Source organism: Phyllobates terribilis, unplaced genomic scaffold (assembly GCF_046119375.1).
Source record: "Phyllobates terribilis strain yellow unplaced genomic scaffold, ASM4611937v1 Scaffold_3__8_contigs__length_932513732, whole genome shotgun sequence".
NCBI classification, from domain to species: domain Eukaryota; kingdom Metazoa; phylum Chordata; class Amphibia; order Anura; family Dendrobatidae; genus Phyllobates; species Phyllobates terribilis.
The window spans coordinates 284,140,728-284,161,802 of NW_027362763.1; the positions used below are offsets into that span (position 1 = coordinate 284,140,728).

At 43.4% G+C, this 21,075-nt stretch overlaps 1 protein-coding gene across 1 annotated transcript in view; it reads right to left on the bottom strand.

The window, feature by feature from the left end:
- SERPINI2 (serpin family I member 2) overlaps positions 1-21,075 on the bottom strand; it is a 171,178-nt gene that overhangs the window by 13,018 nt on the left and 137,085 nt on the right. Inside the window, exons 6-8 of the mRNA XM_073673077.1 lie at positions 17,581-17,678; positions 14,163-14,249; positions 9,521-9,607 (exon numbers count right to left, since the gene is read on the bottom strand). Of these exons, the coding sequence (XP_073529178.1) occupies positions 9,521-9,607; positions 14,163-14,249; positions 17,581-17,678 (272 nt within the window). The remainder of the gene's footprint in view (positions 1-9,520; positions 9,608-14,162; positions 14,250-17,580; positions 17,679-21,075) is intronic.

Sequence of the window (21,075 nt, forward strand, 5' to 3'; positions counted from 1 at the left end):
TCAGAGAAAATACACTTTAAAATACAGCTGGGAACCGGAGCTGGAGACCAGACTAGTCTGGCTGTGTCTCTCACCGGCTGTTCCTAGTACTGCTTCAGGTATTTGACAGGTATCTCACTCGTGCATATGTGACACCCCAGGGGTCTGGTTGCCACAGTGATAGAGATATTACGTCTGAGAGCAGGTGGGAGGTCTCTTGGTCAGGAATCCTATGCATGCCACACCTCCTGCCCAGTCCTGGGAGGGGAAGAACTTCCCCTATATAAACCTAGGGCTGAGGCAGGGTTAGTGTGTAGAGAAGAAGTAGAGACAGAGAAGCAGATATAGGAAAAGAACATCAGGAGCTCTGTGGGAGCAGTGCTATAAGGAGTCAGGGGCTGGCAGCTGCAGAGCTCGCCCTGACTGAGAAGTTATCACCGGACCCGGAGTCCGAGGCTGTGGGGACTAACTCCTATCCAACAGCAGAAACCGACCGGCAGGGGATTGCAGGTCCTCTGGCCCAGAAACCCGAAGGCACGGTCACACGCGTGGGACCAGCACCGCCGTCGTGGAGCGGAAGCTACTAGAAGGCCCCGAGTCACCGGCCATACGGGTGAGCACCACACGGTACACTCAGGGACGTGGGCTACTTATATCCGCCTCTAGCAAGGTAGCCAGAAGAGTATCATTAGTTTGGGAGGCCTACAACTCCGCCTGGCCAGGGGAGATCCCATCTGCTCAAGGACTGACCAGGCCCCAATCGCTAGCCAGTACTCCGGGAGGGTCTATCTTTGTCACTAGTAAAGACCCTGAACTACACCGTACCGTCTCCGAGTGGTTCCTGCTACCCCCACATCCACGTCGGCTGCCCTGAGGCCATACCCCTCCCATTGGGGGTTATACTATCACGCTGCACAATCCTACCACCGGCCTCAGCGGTCTGCCCTGCAGCAGCAGCTCCTTAGCTGTACTCAACGGGTGGCGTAGTCGTCCAACATCTACCGCTAATACAGCGCCACTTAGTCTGACTCCCTGGGCACGGACCGGATCACCGCCACGAGACTACAACCCTCAAGAGATCCGGCTCCGGGTAAGCTCCCGCGTGCGCAACGCAGCGCGACACAGGCCCAGGGGCGCGTCACATACATAAGGAGAGACCTGTCAATCACCTCAAGGAGAAGGTGTCTGATTGACAGCTCTGGCATCATAGGGTGAGGGAAGGAAGGAGATAGATGGAAAACAAGCAGGTGGGAAGGTGTATATAAATGAATGGTCGCAGCATGATGCATCAAGTGCCGGTGCTTAGTTTGAACAGTCATTCTGTGCTGACAGAGTACCTTTAACACTGTAAAGCCACGTTCACATGTTCAGTATTTTACTTCAGCATTTGTAAGTTGAAACCAGGATTGGGTGATAAATACAGAAGTAGTCACGTGTTTCTATTATACTTTTCCTGTGATTGTTCCACTCCTGGTTTTGGCTTACATATACTGAGATAAAATACTGACCAAATACTGAATGTGGGAACGTGGCCTTAACCTGCAGATTTGGGGTTATTCTGCAGGTTAATAACGCTCTGAAGGTTTCTTGCTGCCCGCACTGAGAACCCTGCTCCTGTGAGAAAACAAACTTTATTCCTCCCTGAAGCCTAGGGCTTTCAGTCATAGGGGTGCAGTAGCTTCAGCTCAGTGCATAGTGAGTGGCGGCTGTAACTACTCCCCTGGTACTAACAGCTTACTCTAATGCTGAGCCAGCTATCAGTCAGTGCCAGGGGTGCGGTTACAGTCGCCACTCACTATGTACTAGGGAGTGACTGAAGCAGTGCTAACCGCACCTCTGTGATTGAAAGCCCAAGGCATCTGTAGGAATAAAGTTCATTTCCACCTGGCAGTGGGGCTCTCAGTGCCGGTGCCATGCAGCTTCAGATAACTATTAACCTCTAGACTAATGCCATATCTGCAGTTTATGTGACATGCAGAAGTAGTGCTGTTGCTTCAAAAGCATCCAGCAACTATTACAAATAACACAAGCACAGGAGACAGGAATTGTTGTGCTTCAGAAGCATCCAGCAACTAGAGGGGTTAACAAAGTCACAGGAGACAGGGAGTGTTTTAGCAGAGCCCCAGGGGGATTGTGGGGAACTTGTTAATGTAGTCCGGCTGAAACCAAAGAGAAAGGTAGTGTGTTATCTGTATCTGACAGAAGGCAACTGAACAGGATTCAGATCAGGAGAGAAACTAAACACAGGTCAGATAAACTCCCTGAACTAACAGTGCAGAGTATTATTGGGCAGGAAGATAAGGACTGGAAGGAATTGTGTCACAGGGATCATCTCCCTCATCAAACCATCCCCCCTCCATCTCCATGCAGGATAAAGAATGCTGTGTCCTATTGTGTCCTTGTGAAGGAAAAGCCTGTGGTTGTGTATGCATAGAAGTGTGCTGCTAAGAGATCTAATCTATGCTGAATTATGCTACTGAAGAGACTGTAATACTGTGCCTTGTGAAGAAACTACTGTATTATTACTGGAACCGGTTGCTCAAGAAACTCAGACTGTACTGTAATGAAGATTGTTGCTGTAATATCCCTGAATTGCACTGGCCGTGCTTCAGATTAAATTCCACTGTTAAACTGTTGAAAAAGACTCTTGTCAGATGTGTCTGGTCAGCAATTGAATCTATCGTGTGTCTGAGAGAAGCTGCAGCCTATGGTCGCCCTGAGTAACGGTTCCCCCAGGATTCCAGAGAATTCATGAAACCCGTCTCGCCCTATCTGAACCTAGAAGTGTGCGTGTAACATTTAATAGTGTTTTTTACATGACAGTTTCAATTTAAAGTATATTTCATTGCTCCAGCATTTCAGAGAGAAATAAACCTTGCTGCAGTTGTGCAGCCAGGCTCTGTTTAATGCTGCCTACGATTTGGGCAGTATTAATCAGGTGACAGGATCCCTTTAATAACACCCTTTCTCTGCCTCCTGTTGGACTTAAAGGGGTATTCTCTAAGATCCTATCCTAATAAGTAGTAGGTATAATAATAATAATATTAGCAAACACCTCCAATTAGAAATTAGGTCATGCAATGCCCTGCACATGAGGAAAGAGACATAGCGAATCAGAAAAACTATACTACATTTCTAATTGGAGGTATTTGCTAATATTATTATTATTACACCTAATACATATTGGGATAGGATCTTGGAGATGGGAATACCCCTTTAATATCAAAGCCAGCAAGTGTTTTCTAAAGAGAAAATTAAGGAAAGTGCTGCAAAGAAAGAAGAGGACAACTATGCTCCTCTCTCTCTGTCCACAGTGAAGTGAATGCTGATTGGTGGAGGATCAGTTAGAAATGACTAGTCTTCTGCTCCATCACTGCGCTGCTGAGAGGAGCCATCCTGCATGGAGATACTGGCTTTTGTATGTGGCTGTCCTATGGAATATATATGTGTTGTAATATTAATTGCAGGAAAAATTAGCTAATTTCAGGTATCCTACCTTTAACCCCTTAACAACATCTGACGTACTAATACGCGTCTGTGCCCTGGGACTTAAGAGCCAGACCCGTATTAGTATGTCATCGCGATCGCGCGCGCACACAGGCTGTGCGGGCGCGATCGCCGCCGGGTGTCAGCTGATAGTACCGGGTGTCAGCTGTGACAATGTGCAGGGAGCGGTCCTGCACCGCTCCCAGCACATTAACCCCTGCGATGCTGCGATCGAAGTCGATCGCGGCATTGCGGGGGCAAGGGGAGGTGATCGCCGATACTCACCTCCTCTTCCGGCTTCCAGCGCAGTCTGCAAAGGCTTCCCGGGTGTTGCCATGACGACCCGATGTCGTCATGACAACATCCGGGTCACCAGACAGCAGGAAGATTGTTTGGACATGCGCAGTGCATCTCCAAACAATCTTCACACTGTGCACCGCTGACAGCCTGTATGACACAGTGATGGTGCTGCATTCCTGTGCCATGCAGGCGATCAGAGAAAAAAAAGTGAAAGTCCCAGAGTGGGACAAAGTAATAAAGTGTATAAACTGTCTGAAAGTGGGAAAAAAAAAAAAATAAAAAAAATTGCAAAAATATAAAAAAAAATAATCCACCAAAAATAAAAATATAATGTACCCATCAATAAATATTATTCTAAAAAAAAAAACAAAACAAAACAATAAAAGTACACATATTTGGTATTGCCGCGTCCGGAACAACCTGACTTATAAAACTGTCCCACTAGTTAACCCCTTCAGTGCACACGGTAAAAAAAAAAAACGAAGCAAAAAACAATGCTTTATCACCATACCGCCAAACAAAAAGTGGAATAACACGCGATCAAAAAGACGCATATAAATAAAAATGGTACCGCTGAAAACAAGCCACCATACAGCTCCATCAGCCGAAAAATAAAAAAGTTATAGCTCTCAGAATAAAGCGATGCTAAAAAATATTTTTTTCTATAAAATAGCTTTTATTGTGTATAAGCGCCAAAACATAGAAAAATGATACAAATGTGGTACCGCTGTAAACGTACTGACCCGAAGAATAAAGCTACCTCATCAATTTTACCACACGCAGAACAGAATAAAAAATAAAAAAAAAAAAACGATTCCTGAATTGTTGGTTTTTGTTTATTCTGCCTCCCAAAAATCGGAATAGAAAGCGATCAAAAAATGTCACGTGCCTGAAAATGGCACCAATAACAACGTCAAGTCATCCCGTAAAAAACGAGCCGTCACATGACTGTCTGCCAAAATCTGGAAAAATTATAGCTCTCAAAATATGGCGATGCAAAAACTAGATTTTACAAAAAATGCGTCTTTTAGTGTGTGACAGCTGTCAGTCATAAAACCCCCATATGATTCTGGCATTGCTGTAATCACACCGACCTGAAGAATAAAGTCGTCTAATCACTTATACCGCACAAGGAACGGCGTCAAAAATAAACTCTTAGGTTAGGATTGGGCTAGGGTTAGGGCTGGGTTTGGGGCTAGGGTTGTGCTGGGGCTAGGGTTGTGCTGGGGCTAGGGCTGGGGTTGGGATTTTTTTCAAAAGTAAGAAAAAAAGATGACGATATGGCGACTAGTGTTGAGCGCAAGTGCTCACTACTTGAGTTTGCATCGGGTGCTCTGGTATGCATTGAGTATCGTGGGTATTTGAGTGCCATGCTTGAGTCTCTGCCCCATATGCTTCGCGGCCAAAAAAACTTTACGGGGATTGCCTGCCATGCACGAGCGATCCCTGCATGTTTTTTTTTGGGTGTCTAATAACCGTGAAACATGCGGAGCAGGGACTCGAGCATGTCACTCGAGCACACGCTGTACATGGTGCATAGCTGAGTACCCGATGCAAACTCAAGTAGCGAGCACTTGCGCTCAAGAATAATGACAACTTATTCAATATGATAACCTAATGTAAACAAATTCTGTGCCGTACCTCTGGGTTCAAAATGTTCACTATACACCTTAATAAAATCCTTGAGGGGTATAGTTTCCAAAATGGGGACACTTGTGGGGGAGCTCCACTGTTTAGGCACATCACGGGCTCTCCAAACGCGACATGGTGTCCGCTAACGAATTGAATGGAAAATCGGCTCAAATTGTTAGCGGACGCCATGTTGCGTTTGGAGAGCCCCTGTGTGCCCAAACTTTGGAGCTCCCCACAAGTGACCCCATTTTGGAAACTAGACCCCCCAAGGCACCTATCTAGATTCATAGTGAGCACTTGGAACCCCAGGTGCTTCACAAATTGATTCATAAAAATGAAAAAGTGTTTTTTTTTTTTCACTTTTTCATTTTTACGAATCAATTTGTGAAGCACCTGGGGGTTCCAAGTGCTCACTATGCATCTAGATAGGTGCCTTGGGGGGTCTAGTTTCCAAAATGGGGTCACTTGTGGGGGAGCTCTAAAGTTTGGGCACACAGGGGCTCTCCAAACGCAACATGGTGTCCGCTAACAATTTGAGCCGACATTTTGTTAGCGGATATCATGTTGCATTTGGAGAGTCCCTGTGTGCCCAAACATTGGAGCTCCCCCACAAGTGACCCAATTTTGGAAACTAGACCCCCAAAGGCACCTATCTAGATTCATAGTGAGCACTTGGAACCCCAGGTGCTTCACAAATTGATTCATAAAAATGAAAAAGTGTTTTTTTTTTCACTTTTTCATTTCTACGAATCAATTTGTGAAGCACCTGGGGGTTTCAAGTGTGCACTATGCATCTTGAAAGGTGCCTTGGGGGGTCTAGTTTTCAAAATGGGGTCACTTGTGGGGGAGCTCCAAAGTTTGGGCACAGAGGGGCTCTCCAAACGCAACGTGGTGTCCGCTAATTATTCAAGCAAATTTTACAATCAAAAAGTCAAATGGCGCTCCTTCCCTTCCGAGCCCTGCCGTGCGCCCAAACAGTGTTTTTTCCCCAAATATTGGGTATCTGCGTGCCCAGGGGAAATTGCACAACAAATTTTGGGGTCCATTTTTTCTTGTTACCCCTGTGAAAATAAAAAAAATTGGGTCTAAAGTAACATTTTTGTGAAAAAAGTTAAATGTTCATTTTTTTCTTCCACATTCCAAAAATTCCTGTGAAGCACCTGAAGGGTTAATAAAGTTCTTGAATGTGGTTTTGAGCACCTTGAGGAGTGCAGTTTTTAGAATGGTGTCACTTTTGGGTATTTTCTGTCATAAAGACCTCTCAAAGTGACTTCAAATGTGATGTGGTCCCTAAAAAAATGGTTTTATAAATTTTGTTGGAAAAATGAGAAATCGCTGGTCAACTTTTAACCCTTATAGCTCCCTAACAAAAAAAAATTTTGGTTCCAAAATTGTGCTGATGTAAAGTAGACATGTGGGAAATGTTATTTATTAACTCTTTTGTGTGACATATCTCTCTGATTTCAGGGCTTAAAAATTCAAATTTTGAAAATTGCTAAATTTTCGCCAAATTTCCGTTTTTTTCACAAATAAACGCAAGTGATATCGAAGAAATTTTTCCACAATCATGAAGTACAATATGTCACGAAAAAACAATCTCAGAATCAGGGGGATCCGTTGAAGCGTTCCAGAGTAATTACCTCATAAAGTGACAGTGGTCAGAATTGTAAAAATTGGCCTGGTCATTAACGTGCAAACCACCCTCGGGGCTTAAGGGGTTAAAGCCACTTTCACACATTCAGTATTTGGTCAGTATTTTACATCAGTATTTGTAAGCCAAAACCAGGAGTGGAACAATCAGAGGAAAAGTATAATAGAAGCATGTCATCACTTCTGCATTTATCACCCACTCCTGGTTTTGTCTTACATATACTGATGTAAAATACTGACCAAATACTGAATGTGTGAACGTGACAACTCAAGGAGGCAGCATTGATGATTGCGCCTGCTGTGATACCATTCAGCAGACCGTCTGCAGCATTGTCTGAGCACTAGCTGCAGCGTTGTATTCACACATTGCCATTAAACTGTCTCTTATCAATGAAAAACCTTTAAACACCAGACACATTCACACATGGCTCTGAAACAGTGCAATGATTTTGCAGGAACAAAAAATGCAGCTTGACAGCGATGTGTGAATGCACCTGTTGTATAAAGTAGTTCTCTAATTCCTGCTGTTCCTACATATTTACAGTGACCGGCTCTGCGACATTATGGCAATATAATGTGCTATGTTTCTGTCACACCGATACATGTCATAGGATAGTTTCTTTCTGTAGTGAATATTAACAACAGAGAATCTAAAGAGGAATCTGTCAGCAGTTTTTTTCCATGTAATCCGAGAGCAGAAGCATGTAGGGGTAGAGAGCCTGATTCCATTGTTCATAGGCTGTGAGTTGCTGCTTCAATAAAAGCAGTGATTTTCTACCCGAAACACATAAGCATTTATTGGTTTTCTTTTTTAATATGTGCACATTCTGTCATTTTTTATCCTATATGATTAGAGGCTAAGCTGTAACTACTTTCCTTTGGTGCTGGAGAACATTCTTTTTTAGATCACCGAAAGCTAAATAAAAGTGACGAGCCAGCAACAGAGCGCACTGTCAGTGTGCATTGCATGGAGATAGCCTGGCAAGCAGGGAAAGCAGCGAGCAGACCCACCCTCAAAAAAGTCTAATCAGCTCCATGATTTACTGTGGGTTCTGACACCTTTCTATCATAGCTGAAATTAGCTTTCTCAACAATTTGTGCTAGGGCTCGTTCAGATGTCCATGTTTCAAGTACATGTGGTGTCCATTTCCCAATATACTGGAGACACTAACACATTAAATTCATTCAAATGAATAGGTCTGTGCACATGTCAGTGTGTTTTCACAGACCGTGTGTCTGTGGGAAAAACACGCTGACATGTCCATTTTTTGCATGCAGCACGGGCCACAAAACGTCCCGCACACGTGCACACTGATGACATATGGATGAAATCTGGGTGTCATCAGTGTAACACATACCAGCGCCTGGGAATCAGTGGTACAGTTAGCGCAGTTCCCCAGCGCCGGGTGCTGCAGGCATCTGTCATCATTGTCCCCTGCCGGCGCTGCGATCAGCACCAGCGGGGGACAATGTTGAGAGTAGTATTCTGCTGCTGCTGTGTCCTGGGGTAGAAATAAGAATAAAATAAAAAAATCCTTATACTCACCTATCCCAAGTGTCTCCTGCTGTAATCCACCTGACCGCTCACACCATGGAGTCAGTTAGAATGACTCACTCCAGCTAGCAGGCCCCAGACTTGCGCTGAGCTCACTGAGCAGTGTCCTGTCACTCAGTGAGCTCAGCACAGAGCAGGGGCCCGCTCGCTGCAGCGAGTCATTCTCCCCGGTTCCTCGGCATAAGCGGTCAGGTGGATGACAGCGAGGGACACTTCTGACAAGTGAGTATAAGGATTTTTTTATTTTATTCTTATTTTTCCAGGTTTTGGACACAGTGGGAGCAGACTACTACCACAGCAGCATTCAGCACCCGGCACTTGGGAACAGCGCTAACTGTACCGCTGATTCTCAGGCGCCGGTATGTGTGATACTGAGGCAGCACACGGTTGCCACACGTAAAATCTGAATACAGTAATTTTTCCCATTGCTGAGATAGGAGATGACAGCTGGAGCTTTTACATTTCTATGGAGGAGGTGGAGCTAGATGCAGACACATACATTCCGCTGCAAGTTCTCCTGAGGCGACAGTTACAGTTCTCTATAGAACTTTATGAGCACCTACCGTCATCTCCTATCTCAGTAATGGGAAAGTCTGTCCTAACTTAAGACAGATTTTTATCAGTGAAATGAAAATATTCTGAATAAATTATCAGAAAGAAGTAGATTTCTCTGATAAAGATATAGTGCAAAGTTGCTGATTTTTATGTGTACTATTGAATTATGAAAAAATTGAAACGGTTACACTTTAAAAAAAAATTTCCTACTATGTGTACATTTACTGTGCTAGTCATCAACAGCATGCTTCCATTGACATTAATGTACGATATGTGGTGCCAAAAAGTTAAATGACCTTCAAAGTCTCTGCTGTGGACAGGTGATAAATGTTCGTTGTGGGAAAATGCCTAAGATCAGCTTACCTGATGGATTGTGTCTGATGAAGAACAAGAATGGTCGATCTGCAACAAATCTGTGATTTGTCAAGCTCATTGAAGCAACGTGCATTCCTACAAGAAAAAGAAGATGAATTTGTCTTCAGTGTCTCTTGTTTTTGGTTTCTATTAAAGGGGTTTTCCCATGAACAAAAGTTTGTTTTAATCAATCTCAATTAATTACATCTTGGAATAATAATAACTTCCACAATTGGATGTGTTTAAATAAAATGTTCCTGTGCTGAGATAATCTTATAAATGTGCCCCTGCTGTGTACTGTGTAATGGCTGTGTCTTACCGTGCAGGGACATGGTCTGATCATACCACATCTCCTGGGCAGGGGAGGAAGCAAAAGAGAGTATACAGACATTACAGCGCGGGATCGTAAATGATTCTTTATTTGAAGTAAAACATTGCTTAAAAACAGGCAGGGAAATGTTTTACCTCACAGAAAGGATCAGCTGTGATCCCCTCCTGTAATGTCTGTATACTATTTTGTGTCCTACCCTGCCCCGGAGCGGTGGTATGATCAGACCATGTTTCTGTACGGTCAGACACAGCCATTACACAGTACACAGCAGAGGCACATTTATAAGATTATCTCAGCACAGGAACATTATATTTAAATACATCCGATTGTGGAACTTATTATTTCAAGGCCTATTGATTAAAATGTACCTATTCGTACATTTTATTTGTGGGAAAACCCTTTTAAGCAAATGTGTCCCTTAAAAGGGTTGTCTGGCCTTAGGGTTCAAGTCTGCAGTCACTTTATGTCTATATCTAGACTGCAGACTTGTGAATCACACACTACATGCTGTGAGGATTCTCTCACTGCGGGAGCATTTTCCATACTTCTGGCCACTTTCTGGCTAGACTGTGTCCAGCTTCGCTCAATACACTTGCATTGCGCGAGGTTGTGCCATGTAGTGGGAATGTGACCGCATGTATGCAAATCACATACTTGTGGTTACGCACCCGCCACTCCCAGCGCTGGCACTGGAGAATCCTTATAGTGTGCAGTACGCGCAATATGGGGATTCACATAGAGTGACTGCAGACCTGTACCCTAAGGCCGGACAATCCCTTTAAGTAAGAACCACTACTTAGAAATCTCATAATCCTCCAGTTTGTGTTCTTATTTTTAAGTAAGACCTTCTCCTCTTATGTGGTCTAATGACTTCCAGCCAAAATGGTGCCACGTACAGTGGTGGCCAAAAGTATTGGCACCCCTGCAATTCTGTCAGATAATACTCCGTTTCTTCCCGAAAATCATTGCAATCACAAATTCTTTGGAATTATTATCTTCATTTAATTTGCCTGCATGGAAAAAACACAAAAGAGAATGAAGCAAAAATCAAATCATTGATCATTTCACGCAAAACTCCAAAAATGGGCCAGACAAAAAGTATTGGCACCCTCAGCCTAACACTTGGTTGCACAACCTTTAGCCAAAATAAGTGCGAACAACCGCTTCCGGTAACCATCAATGAGTTTCTTACAATGCTCTGCTGGAATTGTAGACCATTCTTCTTTGGCAAACTGCTCCAGGTCCCTGATATTTGAAGGGTGCCTTCTCCAAACTGCCATTTTGAGATCTCTCCACAGGTGTTCTATGGGATTCAGGTCTGGACTCATTGCTGGCCACCTTAGAAGTCTCCAGTGCTTTCTCTCAAACCATTTTATAGTGTTTTTGGAAGTGTGTTTTGGGTCATTGTCCTGCTGGAAGACCCATGACCTCTGAGGGAGACCCAGCTTTCTCACACTGGGCCCTACATTATGCTGCAAAATTTGTTGGTAGTCTTCAGACTTCATAATGCCATGCACACGGTCAAGCAGTCCAGTGCCAGAGGCAGCAAAGCAACCCTAAAACATCAGGGAACCTCCGCCATGTTTGACTGTAGGGACCGTGTTCTTTTCTTTGACTGCCTCTTTTTTTTTCCTGTACACTTTATGTTACATAGTTTATAAGGCCGAAAAAAGACAAGCGTCCATCCAGTTCAGCCTATTTCTTGTGCACTGCAGCTATTCCGCAGCGTTGATCCAGGGGAAGGCAAAAAAAAAACAAACATGCGGTATAGGCCAATTTACATCATTGAGGAAAAATTCACTTCCCGACACCAATCTGCAGTCAGATTAAATCCCTGGATTAGTTAACTTTTTGCCAAAAAGCTCAACTTTTGTCTCATCTGACCAGAGAACATTCTTCCAAAACGTTTTAGGCTCTCTCAGGTAAGTTTTGGCAAACTCCAGCCTGGCTTTTTTATGTCTTGGGGTAAGATGTGGGGTCTTCCTGGGTATCCTACCATACAGTCCCTTTTCATTCAGACGCTGACGGAAAGTACGGGTTGACACTGTTGTACCCTCGGACTGCAGGGCAGCTTGAACTTGTTTGGATGTTAGTCGAGGTTCTTTATCCACCATCCGCACAATCTTGCGTTGAAATCTCTCGTCAATTTTTCTTTTGCATCCACATCTAGGGAGGTAAGCCACAGTGCCATGGGCTTTAAACTTCTTGATGACACTGCGCACGGAAGACACAGGAACATTCAGGTCTTTGGAGATGGACTTGTAGCCTTGAGATTGGTCATGCTTCCTCACAATTTGGTTTCTCAAGTCCTCAGACAGTTCTTTGATCTTCTTTCTTTTCTCCATGCTCAATGTGGTACACACAAGGACACAGGACAGAGGTTGAGTCAACTTTAATCCATGTTAACTGGCTGCAAGTGTGATTTAGTTATTGCCAACACCTGTTAGGTGCCACAGGTAAGTTACAGGTGCTGTTAATTACACGAATTAGAGAAGCATCACATGATTTTTCAAACAGTGCCAATACTTTTGTCCACCCCCTTTTTTAGGTTTGGTGTGGAATTGTATCCAATTTGGCTTTAGGACAATTCTTTTTGTATTTTTTTCATTGAAGACAAATTAAATGAAGATAATAATACCAAAGAATTTGTGATTGCAATCATTTTCAGGAAGAAACTGAGTATTATGTGACAGAATTGCAGGGGTGCCAATACTTTTGGCCACCACTGTAGTTGAGCAGAATACAGACTGAGTATACACCTACTGCCTGGGTCTATTGAAAATCTGTGTCAGAATTCAACTATTTGTTTTGCACTCTTCTTATGATATATAGCAGTCTTTGGGCACAGTCAGACGGCTGTATAAATCAGACCATGATCGGAACGCAATGCGCGGACTGGCCGGCCGCTCTCCTGACCCTAGTGTGACAGCTTCATGTATTTCTATGCAGCTGTCACCCTCGGGTCAGGAAAGCTGTGGCCAATTTGAGCATTGTGGTCCGATCTCGATCCGATTTATGTGGATATCTGACTGCGCCCCAACACTGAAATGCTCATTTGTAGAGTGAGACAATAGATAGTGCCGTTGTCCTGGCCCTGCCACGTTATTCAGCAGGGTCCCTTACAGTATGTGGAAGAAGGGACCGGAGACTCTCCTACATCAGGGCACTTGTCTGACTACAAATTTTGCACCTTTTTTATTACACCACTGGAAGAGAAAATAAACTCCCTCCTATCAGCGGTGCCGCAGCACACCGGTATTGAGAACCTCAACATGGGGAACAGATCAGAAGCACTCAACTTCTCATATCAGAAAATATCATTAAATCGTTTCACGCTTTTCCCACTGTCTGCACTGAGAACAGAGAAGTATCTTGGTGAGATAATTCACTGAATATGACCGGCTGCTTCCCGAAAAAGAAAAATGTTCTCCCCTCTGTCAAAGAGAAATAGAACAAACTCATGCCCGGCTGTTTTTACAGAAGAGATTTTTAAGTACACCTCTTAATTGTTTTACATGTATAGAAATGTATCTTATGTGAGAATACATTATAACTGTATTGGGCCCATTTATCAATAATGTCTAAATGCACCAATTTTATAAGAGTGGTTCACGCAGATTGATAAAGCTGTTTAATCCGAAGGCTGTGTTCACATGTTGCGTTTTTGCAGCTTTCTTATGCAAAATAAAAGCTGCTTATTACAGTACCAGCAAAAGCTGTGCGATTTCAGAAATCTCATGCACACAATTGCTTTTTTTTCCCCTGACTGAATTGGAAAACTGCTGCTTTTTTGCAGACTGCAGCCTGTCACTTCTTTTAGCGTTTTTGCAGCATTTTTTTCACCATAGAAAGCAATGAGAAAGTGCAAAAAACGCAACCATGTGTTTTCGCTGCTTTTTTGGTGAATGAAACTAATTTTATTAAACATGTACTGTACACAAATGACACAATCCACACTAAAAAAAACACAGCAAAAACGCAGAAAAACCTGCTTTATCTTAACAGCTTTTTTACTGCCAAGAGAGCAGGTTTTGGCTGCAGCATACAATGCAGCAAAAAAGCAATGTGTGAACATAGGCTAAGGCTGAGTAGACCACCTCTAAATTGTGCCCCACAATTTAGTTGCATGATTTTGCATGTAAGGCCACACCTCTGCCCAATAAGCAAGATAGACCACACCCCCTTGTCAAACAAGCAGAGAAAAGTGTCTTAAACCACATCATAGTCATGAAAGACAGATTTTTTTAATGCACATTATGCAAGAATTCTGGTTCATTTAGCTTCATAAATACGCCCCAATGTGTTTTATGTCATGTTAACCTGTTGATGCAGCAGCTTCGCTTCCATCTTCATTTACTTCAATGGAAACCTTCTGAACCACTTTTGAAATGTACAAGTTGGAAGTATCTGAAAAGGATTTGGGGACAGTTAATACAATAGAATATTATGGAAAGTATATTTTAGAGTTCACGCACAAGTAATGGAATCGCTGCAGATCTCCCTGCTGATTGTACATGAGATGCACAGAGCACTGGGGCAATACCTGGCAGCTGAGCTAACAGATCTCATCCACAAGCTGTACAATCCTTCTGAATGGAAACTGATTGACAGCTTATGTTCAGAGAATGTTTTAGCAGGGCTAACATCTGAAGCCCCCAAAAACGGGTTTAGGACATTTACACTGACGGCCGGGCCATTGACTATAATGATACAGACGAACTTAGAGTGTGCAATGTCAGGGATCATTTACATCGGCAAATGGTTGCGCAAATGTCAAAATCCCATTTTGCTGGGTGAAAGCCCCAATGGAGCCTCTGAACGTATGCCAAAACGCTATGCAGACATAGATGGATTTTCACATCTGCAGCATAATTATTTCTAGTGTGAATTTTCACAGCAGATTTCACCCTTTTATAATCTTATTTCACAGATTTGCACCAGAAACACTTTGCACAAGAAGTGCGAAAGGACAAAAACTGGGGCACCTGTGCTTATTTTACGGTCTACTGAAACAGATTACTAGGCTTATTATTTACATTTTGCCTAGTCTAATATGTCTAATACTGTTTAGTTGTTGACCAATGTATGAATAACTTTTCATTATGTCAATGAACTTCACTTAAGTCAACAGGCACATGAGAGATACTTAAAGGGGTATTCCAATCTCCAAATCCTATCCCAATATGTAGTAGGTGTAGCAATAATAATATTAGCAAATACCTCCAATTAGAAATTTAGTATAGTTCTTCTGATTTGCCATGTCGCTTTCCCCATGTGCAGGACATTGCAGTAACTTAGATATCCATGGTTATGGCCACTGATATAGTGACAGTTAGTTAGCTGTTAGTGGTTGCAACCAAGGATACCTAAGCTACTGCAATTCCCTGTCCATGGGGAAAGCAACATAGTGAATCAGAAGAACTATACTACATTTCTAATTGGAGGTATTTGCTATTATTATTATTATTATTATTATTATTATTATTATTATTATTATTATTATTACACCTACTACATATTGGGATAGGATCTTGGAGATGGGAATAACCCTTTAATGAGATTGTATGAGTAGACATGGCTGGTTTCCTACTGTGTAAACAAGAAAACTGTAATGTCTGAAGACCAAATACAACAGATTTCTGACCAAAATGGACTAATTCCCACCATCTTTTAGGGCTCTTTCACACATCCAGATATTTCCAGTACTGGAAAAACCAGTACCGGAGATATCCATGTCCGTGTGTTCGTGTGGCATACGTGTGGCAACCGTGTCCTGCATCAAAATCACACGTACCGGCACCTGGGAATCAGCAGTACACTTAACGCTGTTCCCAGGCGCCAGGTGCTGAAGGGATCTCTCATCATTGACCCCTGCTGGCGCTGTGATCAGCAAGTGACAATGTTGAGAGTAGTATTCTGCTGCCGCTGTCTCCAAAAAGTGTAAAAATAAGAATAAAATAAAAAAATCATTATACTCATCTGGCTTGAGGCGACCGCACACGCTGAGGAGTAGAGGAGAATGACGTGCTGCAGCAAGTGGGTCCCTGAACGGCGCTGAGCTCAGTGAGCAGTGTCCTGTCACTCAGTGAGCTGAGCACAGTTCAGGAGCTCAGAAGCCCAATCGCTGCAGTGAGTCATTCTACTCTGCTCCTCAGCGAGTGAGGTTGCCTCAAGCCCAGTGAGTATAATGATTTTTTTTTATTTTATTCTTATTTTTACACTTTTTGGAGACAGTGGCAGTAGAATACTACTCTCAACATTGTCCCTTGCTCCCGCTGATCACAGCGCAAGCAGGGGACAATGATGACAGCTGCCTCCCGAACCCGGCGCTTGGGAACAGCATGAACTGAACCACTGATTCCCAGGTGTCGGTACCTGTCACACGGATGTTATCCATGTGTCATCAGTGTGCACGTTATTGGACATTTTGTGGCCCGTGCTGCATGCAAAAATTGGACATGTCAGCGTGTTTTTCCTACGGACACATGGTCCATTGGTCCATGGAAATACACTGACATGTGCGCAGAACCATTCATTTGAATGGGTCTACATGTGCATGTGTCTCCGATACGTGTGGAAACTGTCACCACATGTACTGGAGACACGGATGTGTGAAAGAGGCCTTAGACAGATAAGACTTTCAGGCATTAAAGTATTGCCATAATTAGGCTGGGGCTACATGACGACTTTGGCCATCACATCAGTCACGCGGCTAAATATCGCTGTATGTCGTGGCCACGTCGCAGCATAGTGCAAGTAAATGGGGATCACATTTTAACCCATAAAGTATCACAAGTAGGTCACAGAAAGTCAGAATCATCTGCAATTTCTGTGAAAAAATCACAGCAAATGCCAGTGATTCCATGTTTTTGAGATTTGCTTGCCGGGCTTGCTTTAACTTATTGGTCTTAATTCGACTCCATTGACTGGCATTATTCTGTGATATAACAGCAACATACAGCAATATTTGGCTATGTGACCTGTGTCGCAGCCAAAGTCTTTGTGTCGCCTCAGTCTTTAAGGGCTTTGCTGATGTTTTATTTTCAGTTGTTCACATCTTGATGAGATGTGCTAGAGTCAAACGCTACTGATTCATGAAAAGGTGTGTGTGTCGGACGAGTATCGTACTCCTCAGTGTGCACCTCTTCACAAATCCTACTCCGATCCCTGCTGGAGTAATTTGACGAGCAGCAGTCACAACACCCCAACCTGCCCCAGCCCCACCACTTTATCAGTGCTGGGTGAAATGGTGTGAGAACGCCAAAAGCCACAAAATTTTAGCTCATTCTCAAGTTGCGCCAAACTTATGCGACTTTTCAAAACTTTTTATGGCAAAATGCTGGCATAGAGGCTTTCATAAATCGGGCCCAAACTCTTTAAGCTGTTATTTCAATTTACTGGATGATGGCATGGTATACGAGCTGGTAGATATTTGGTATTTTCAGCCTAATTGCTAGGAGACGTGCAAAGGCCTAAGGATCCGAATAAAACCATTTCTGTTACAAGGAGCAAATGCAGAGTCTATAACTCATGTCAAGAATGTAGTGTAGTGAATTTATGGACTTGTTCACACTAACGTTCCTGCCACGTGGAATGTTGTCTTTATATCCTGTCTTATTAGGATTTTTCTCTTCTGCCATTGAGCCTTTTTAATATACTGTATTCACCAAGTGTAATTACACTTAATTTTTGTATGATGCAGATTAGTACAGTAGGAGAATTAAGTTATTTATGGCACCTGTTATTCCTGAGAGATTGCAGTTTGGAGTGAAGACATCCGATACCTTCAGATGAAGAAGACATTGCTTTAAATCAACTTTATGTTCTATTTTAAACCTGCAAAAAAAATACAACACGTTGGCAAAAGGTCTTCAATTCTCTTGTCATTTTCCTCCAGTGTCGCATGTAAAAGTCTATTCACACCATAGAAAATAGCAAAAGGCAATGGTACTCACCAGCCAAGGTTTCAAGAAAAAATGCACACCAGGACACGGCCGGCCCCCTTTTGTTAGAAGGAGGTAACACAGGTGCAGAATGCTAATGAACAATCGCCCTCACTCACTCTCACTGGAGGGGCGACTACCCAGCATTAAAACTGCACACAGATGAAACTTGCAGTAGGGTGCAATTCACACACTATTTTTTGCACTTTTTTTATCTGCCAGGGCACGGCCAGGCCCAGTAATGGTGACCTTGTGAGTGGGGGCTTCACAACTCTGCGATGCACGGATAGGGTGCCGGGCATCCCGCCTAGTCGAATAGTAGGGGCGTGTAATAGGATGCTGGCTAGGCACAGTGCCGCGAGTGTGTGAATTGCACCCTACTGCAAGTTTCATCTGTGTGCAGTTTTAATGCTGGGTAGTCGCCCCTCCAGTGAGAGTGAGTGAGGGCGATTGTTCATTAGCATTCTGCACCTGTGTTACCTCCTTCTAACAAAAGGGAGCCGGCCGTGTCCTGGTGTGCATTTTTTCTTGAAACCTTGGCTGGTGAGTACCATTGCCTTTTGCTATTTTCTAAAAATTCTGTCTATTGTTCTGGCTATGCTGTCTGTTTTTAATATTAGAGTAGGGACTCGCAAAACAGTGAGGACCCTTGACGATGGGTTGCGAGCTTACGTATTTTGGCCAAAATATCAACTAATACCTCATATGATATTTTTTGCACTTTTTTTATCTGCCAGGGCACAGCCAGGCCCAGTAATGGTGACCTTGTGAGTGGGGGCTTCACAACTCTGCGATGCACGGATAGGGTGCCGGGCATCCCGCCTAGTCGAATAGTAGGGGCGTGTAATAGGATGCTGGCTAGGCACAGTGCCGTGAGTGTGTGAATTGCACCCTACTGCAAGTTTCATCTGTGTGCAGTTTTAATGCTGGGTAGTCGCCCCTCCAGTGAGAGTGAGTGAGGGCGATTGTTCATTAGCATTCTGCACCTGTGTTACCTCCTTCTAACAAAAGAGGGCCGGCCGTGTCCTGGTGTGCATTTTTTTTCTTGAAACCTTGGCTGGTAAGTACCATTGCCTTTTGCTATTTTCTAAAAATTCTGTCTATTGTTCTGGCTATGCTGTCTGTTTCTATTCACACCATAGAATACAATTTACATAGACTGGAAGGCCTGAGCAACTTGTAAATACATTAGAATATTTACCTTGCATAATCCAATATTATTCACACCTGTATCCTTCATTCTACAGGCTTGTAAGCAAACCATGAATGGACAGAGTTTGTGTGATAATTTCACTGCATGGTAGATTTCCAACAATCATCAGAACTATGAATTCAGCTCTGGACTATTACAGGAAGTAACTTGTGTTTTAACTTTCTATTTAGACTATACTCTTCTCTGGACAGCTGTTTTTCTGCTTTCTGTTAGGGTAGGGTCACACAACTGTATTTTTTCTCATCCGAGAAAATCAGTTTAATTATGCTAATCACATTCTGATCAAAGTTTGATCAGAGTGTGATCCGATTTTCTTGGTTACGAAGTAGAAGGAAAAAAAAATTCTCCATTTTCTCCATTCTGTCAGCCCGTGAAAATTAGACCACACTTGGTTGGCATCCGAGTTCGGTTCAATTTTTTTTGACGGACCCATTGACTTACATGGCCAAGTACGATCCAATTTATGGATGAAAATCAAGCATGCTGCAATTTTTTTTTACTCGGACAGACTTGGTCCAAGGAAAAAATTGGCCATGTGCACGGCCCAATATAATAACATTGGTCCAAGTGCGATCCAATGTTTTGTCCGATCCTGCCAGACTAAAAATACGTTTGTCTGCACCTGCCCTTAGGATGTGTTTGGTCCCAGGTAGTGATGAGCGAGCACTAAAAAGCTCGGGTGCTCGAAGCTCGGGTCGAGCACACTGGAATACTCGGGTGCTCGACCCAAGCAACGAGCTCAATGTAAGCCTAGCATTTTTCTGGCTGTCCCCCCCCCAGCGGTCTGCAGAAGGTCAAAAATTGCCCAAATAGATGGGAACAGTGCTCAATTAAACGTCAGGCAGGCAGGGTATATAGGAGGGTGCATGAAAAACATAGCAGGGGACTTGGAACACACTAGTGCCCACTGATTTTCATGCACCCGTCTCTTTAAAAAAGCCGGCCGGCAATTCAGCAGCGGCATACACCGCTACCCGACAATTTAGAACAGAAAGAATAGAGCATCACAAATAGATTAGATAGATAGAAACATGTCAGTCACATATATAATAAGTACAGTGACAGTGTTGGTTACTGTACTTGTCATTTAGTGTTAAAGGATTTATTTAAAAAAAATAATAGTGTTTTCATGCACCCATCTCTTTTAAAAAAGCTGGCGGCAATTCAGCATCGGTACCCAACAATTTAGAACAGAAAGAATGGAGCATCACACATAGATTACATAGATAGAAACATGTCAGTCACATATATAATAATACAGTGATAGTGTTGGTTACTGTACTTGTCATTTAGTATTAAAATAAAGGATTTATTAAAAAAAAAAAATTGGCGTGGGGTTCCCCGTAATTTTAGTCTCTAGCGGAGGTTAAACAGACAGCTGGGGCAGATGTTTGAAGCCTGGGAAGGGGGTAATACCCACGGAGCTTCCCAGGCTACTAATATCAGCCCCCAGCTGAATACCTAGCCTTTACTAGCTATTAAAATGGGGGACCCCCCAAAAAAATGACGTGGGGTCCCCCTTATTTTAATAGCTAGCAAAGGCTAGGCAGACAGCTGGGGGCTGATATTAATAGCCCAGGAAGGGTGCCATGAATATTGGCCCCCTCCCAGGCTAGAAACACCAGCCGTCAGCCGCCTCAGAAATGGCGCATCCATACGATGCGCCAATTCTGGCACTTAGTCTTGCTCTTCCCACTGCCCTGTAGCGGTGGCAGTGGGGTAATAGGGCTGGGGTTGATGTCAGCTTATAATGCCAGCTGACATCAAGCCCAGGTTAGTAATGGAGAGGCGTCTATAAGACACCCCCATTACTAACCCCATAGTCAAAGTTAAAAGAAAACACAAACACCCAGAATAAAGTCCTTTAATTGAAATAAACACACAATTCTTTAATGTTCTAAATTAAACCATACTTACCGTATCGCCCATTCCAGCTGAAGCCAACGATCTCCTGCAATAAAAGTAAAATAAGCCAACCTCATCCTTACCTTTCCATGGTTCCCAGGATGGCTTCAGCTCTGCTACATTCACATGACAGGTTGGATCGCAGCCGAAAGCTGCCATCCAGCTTGCCATG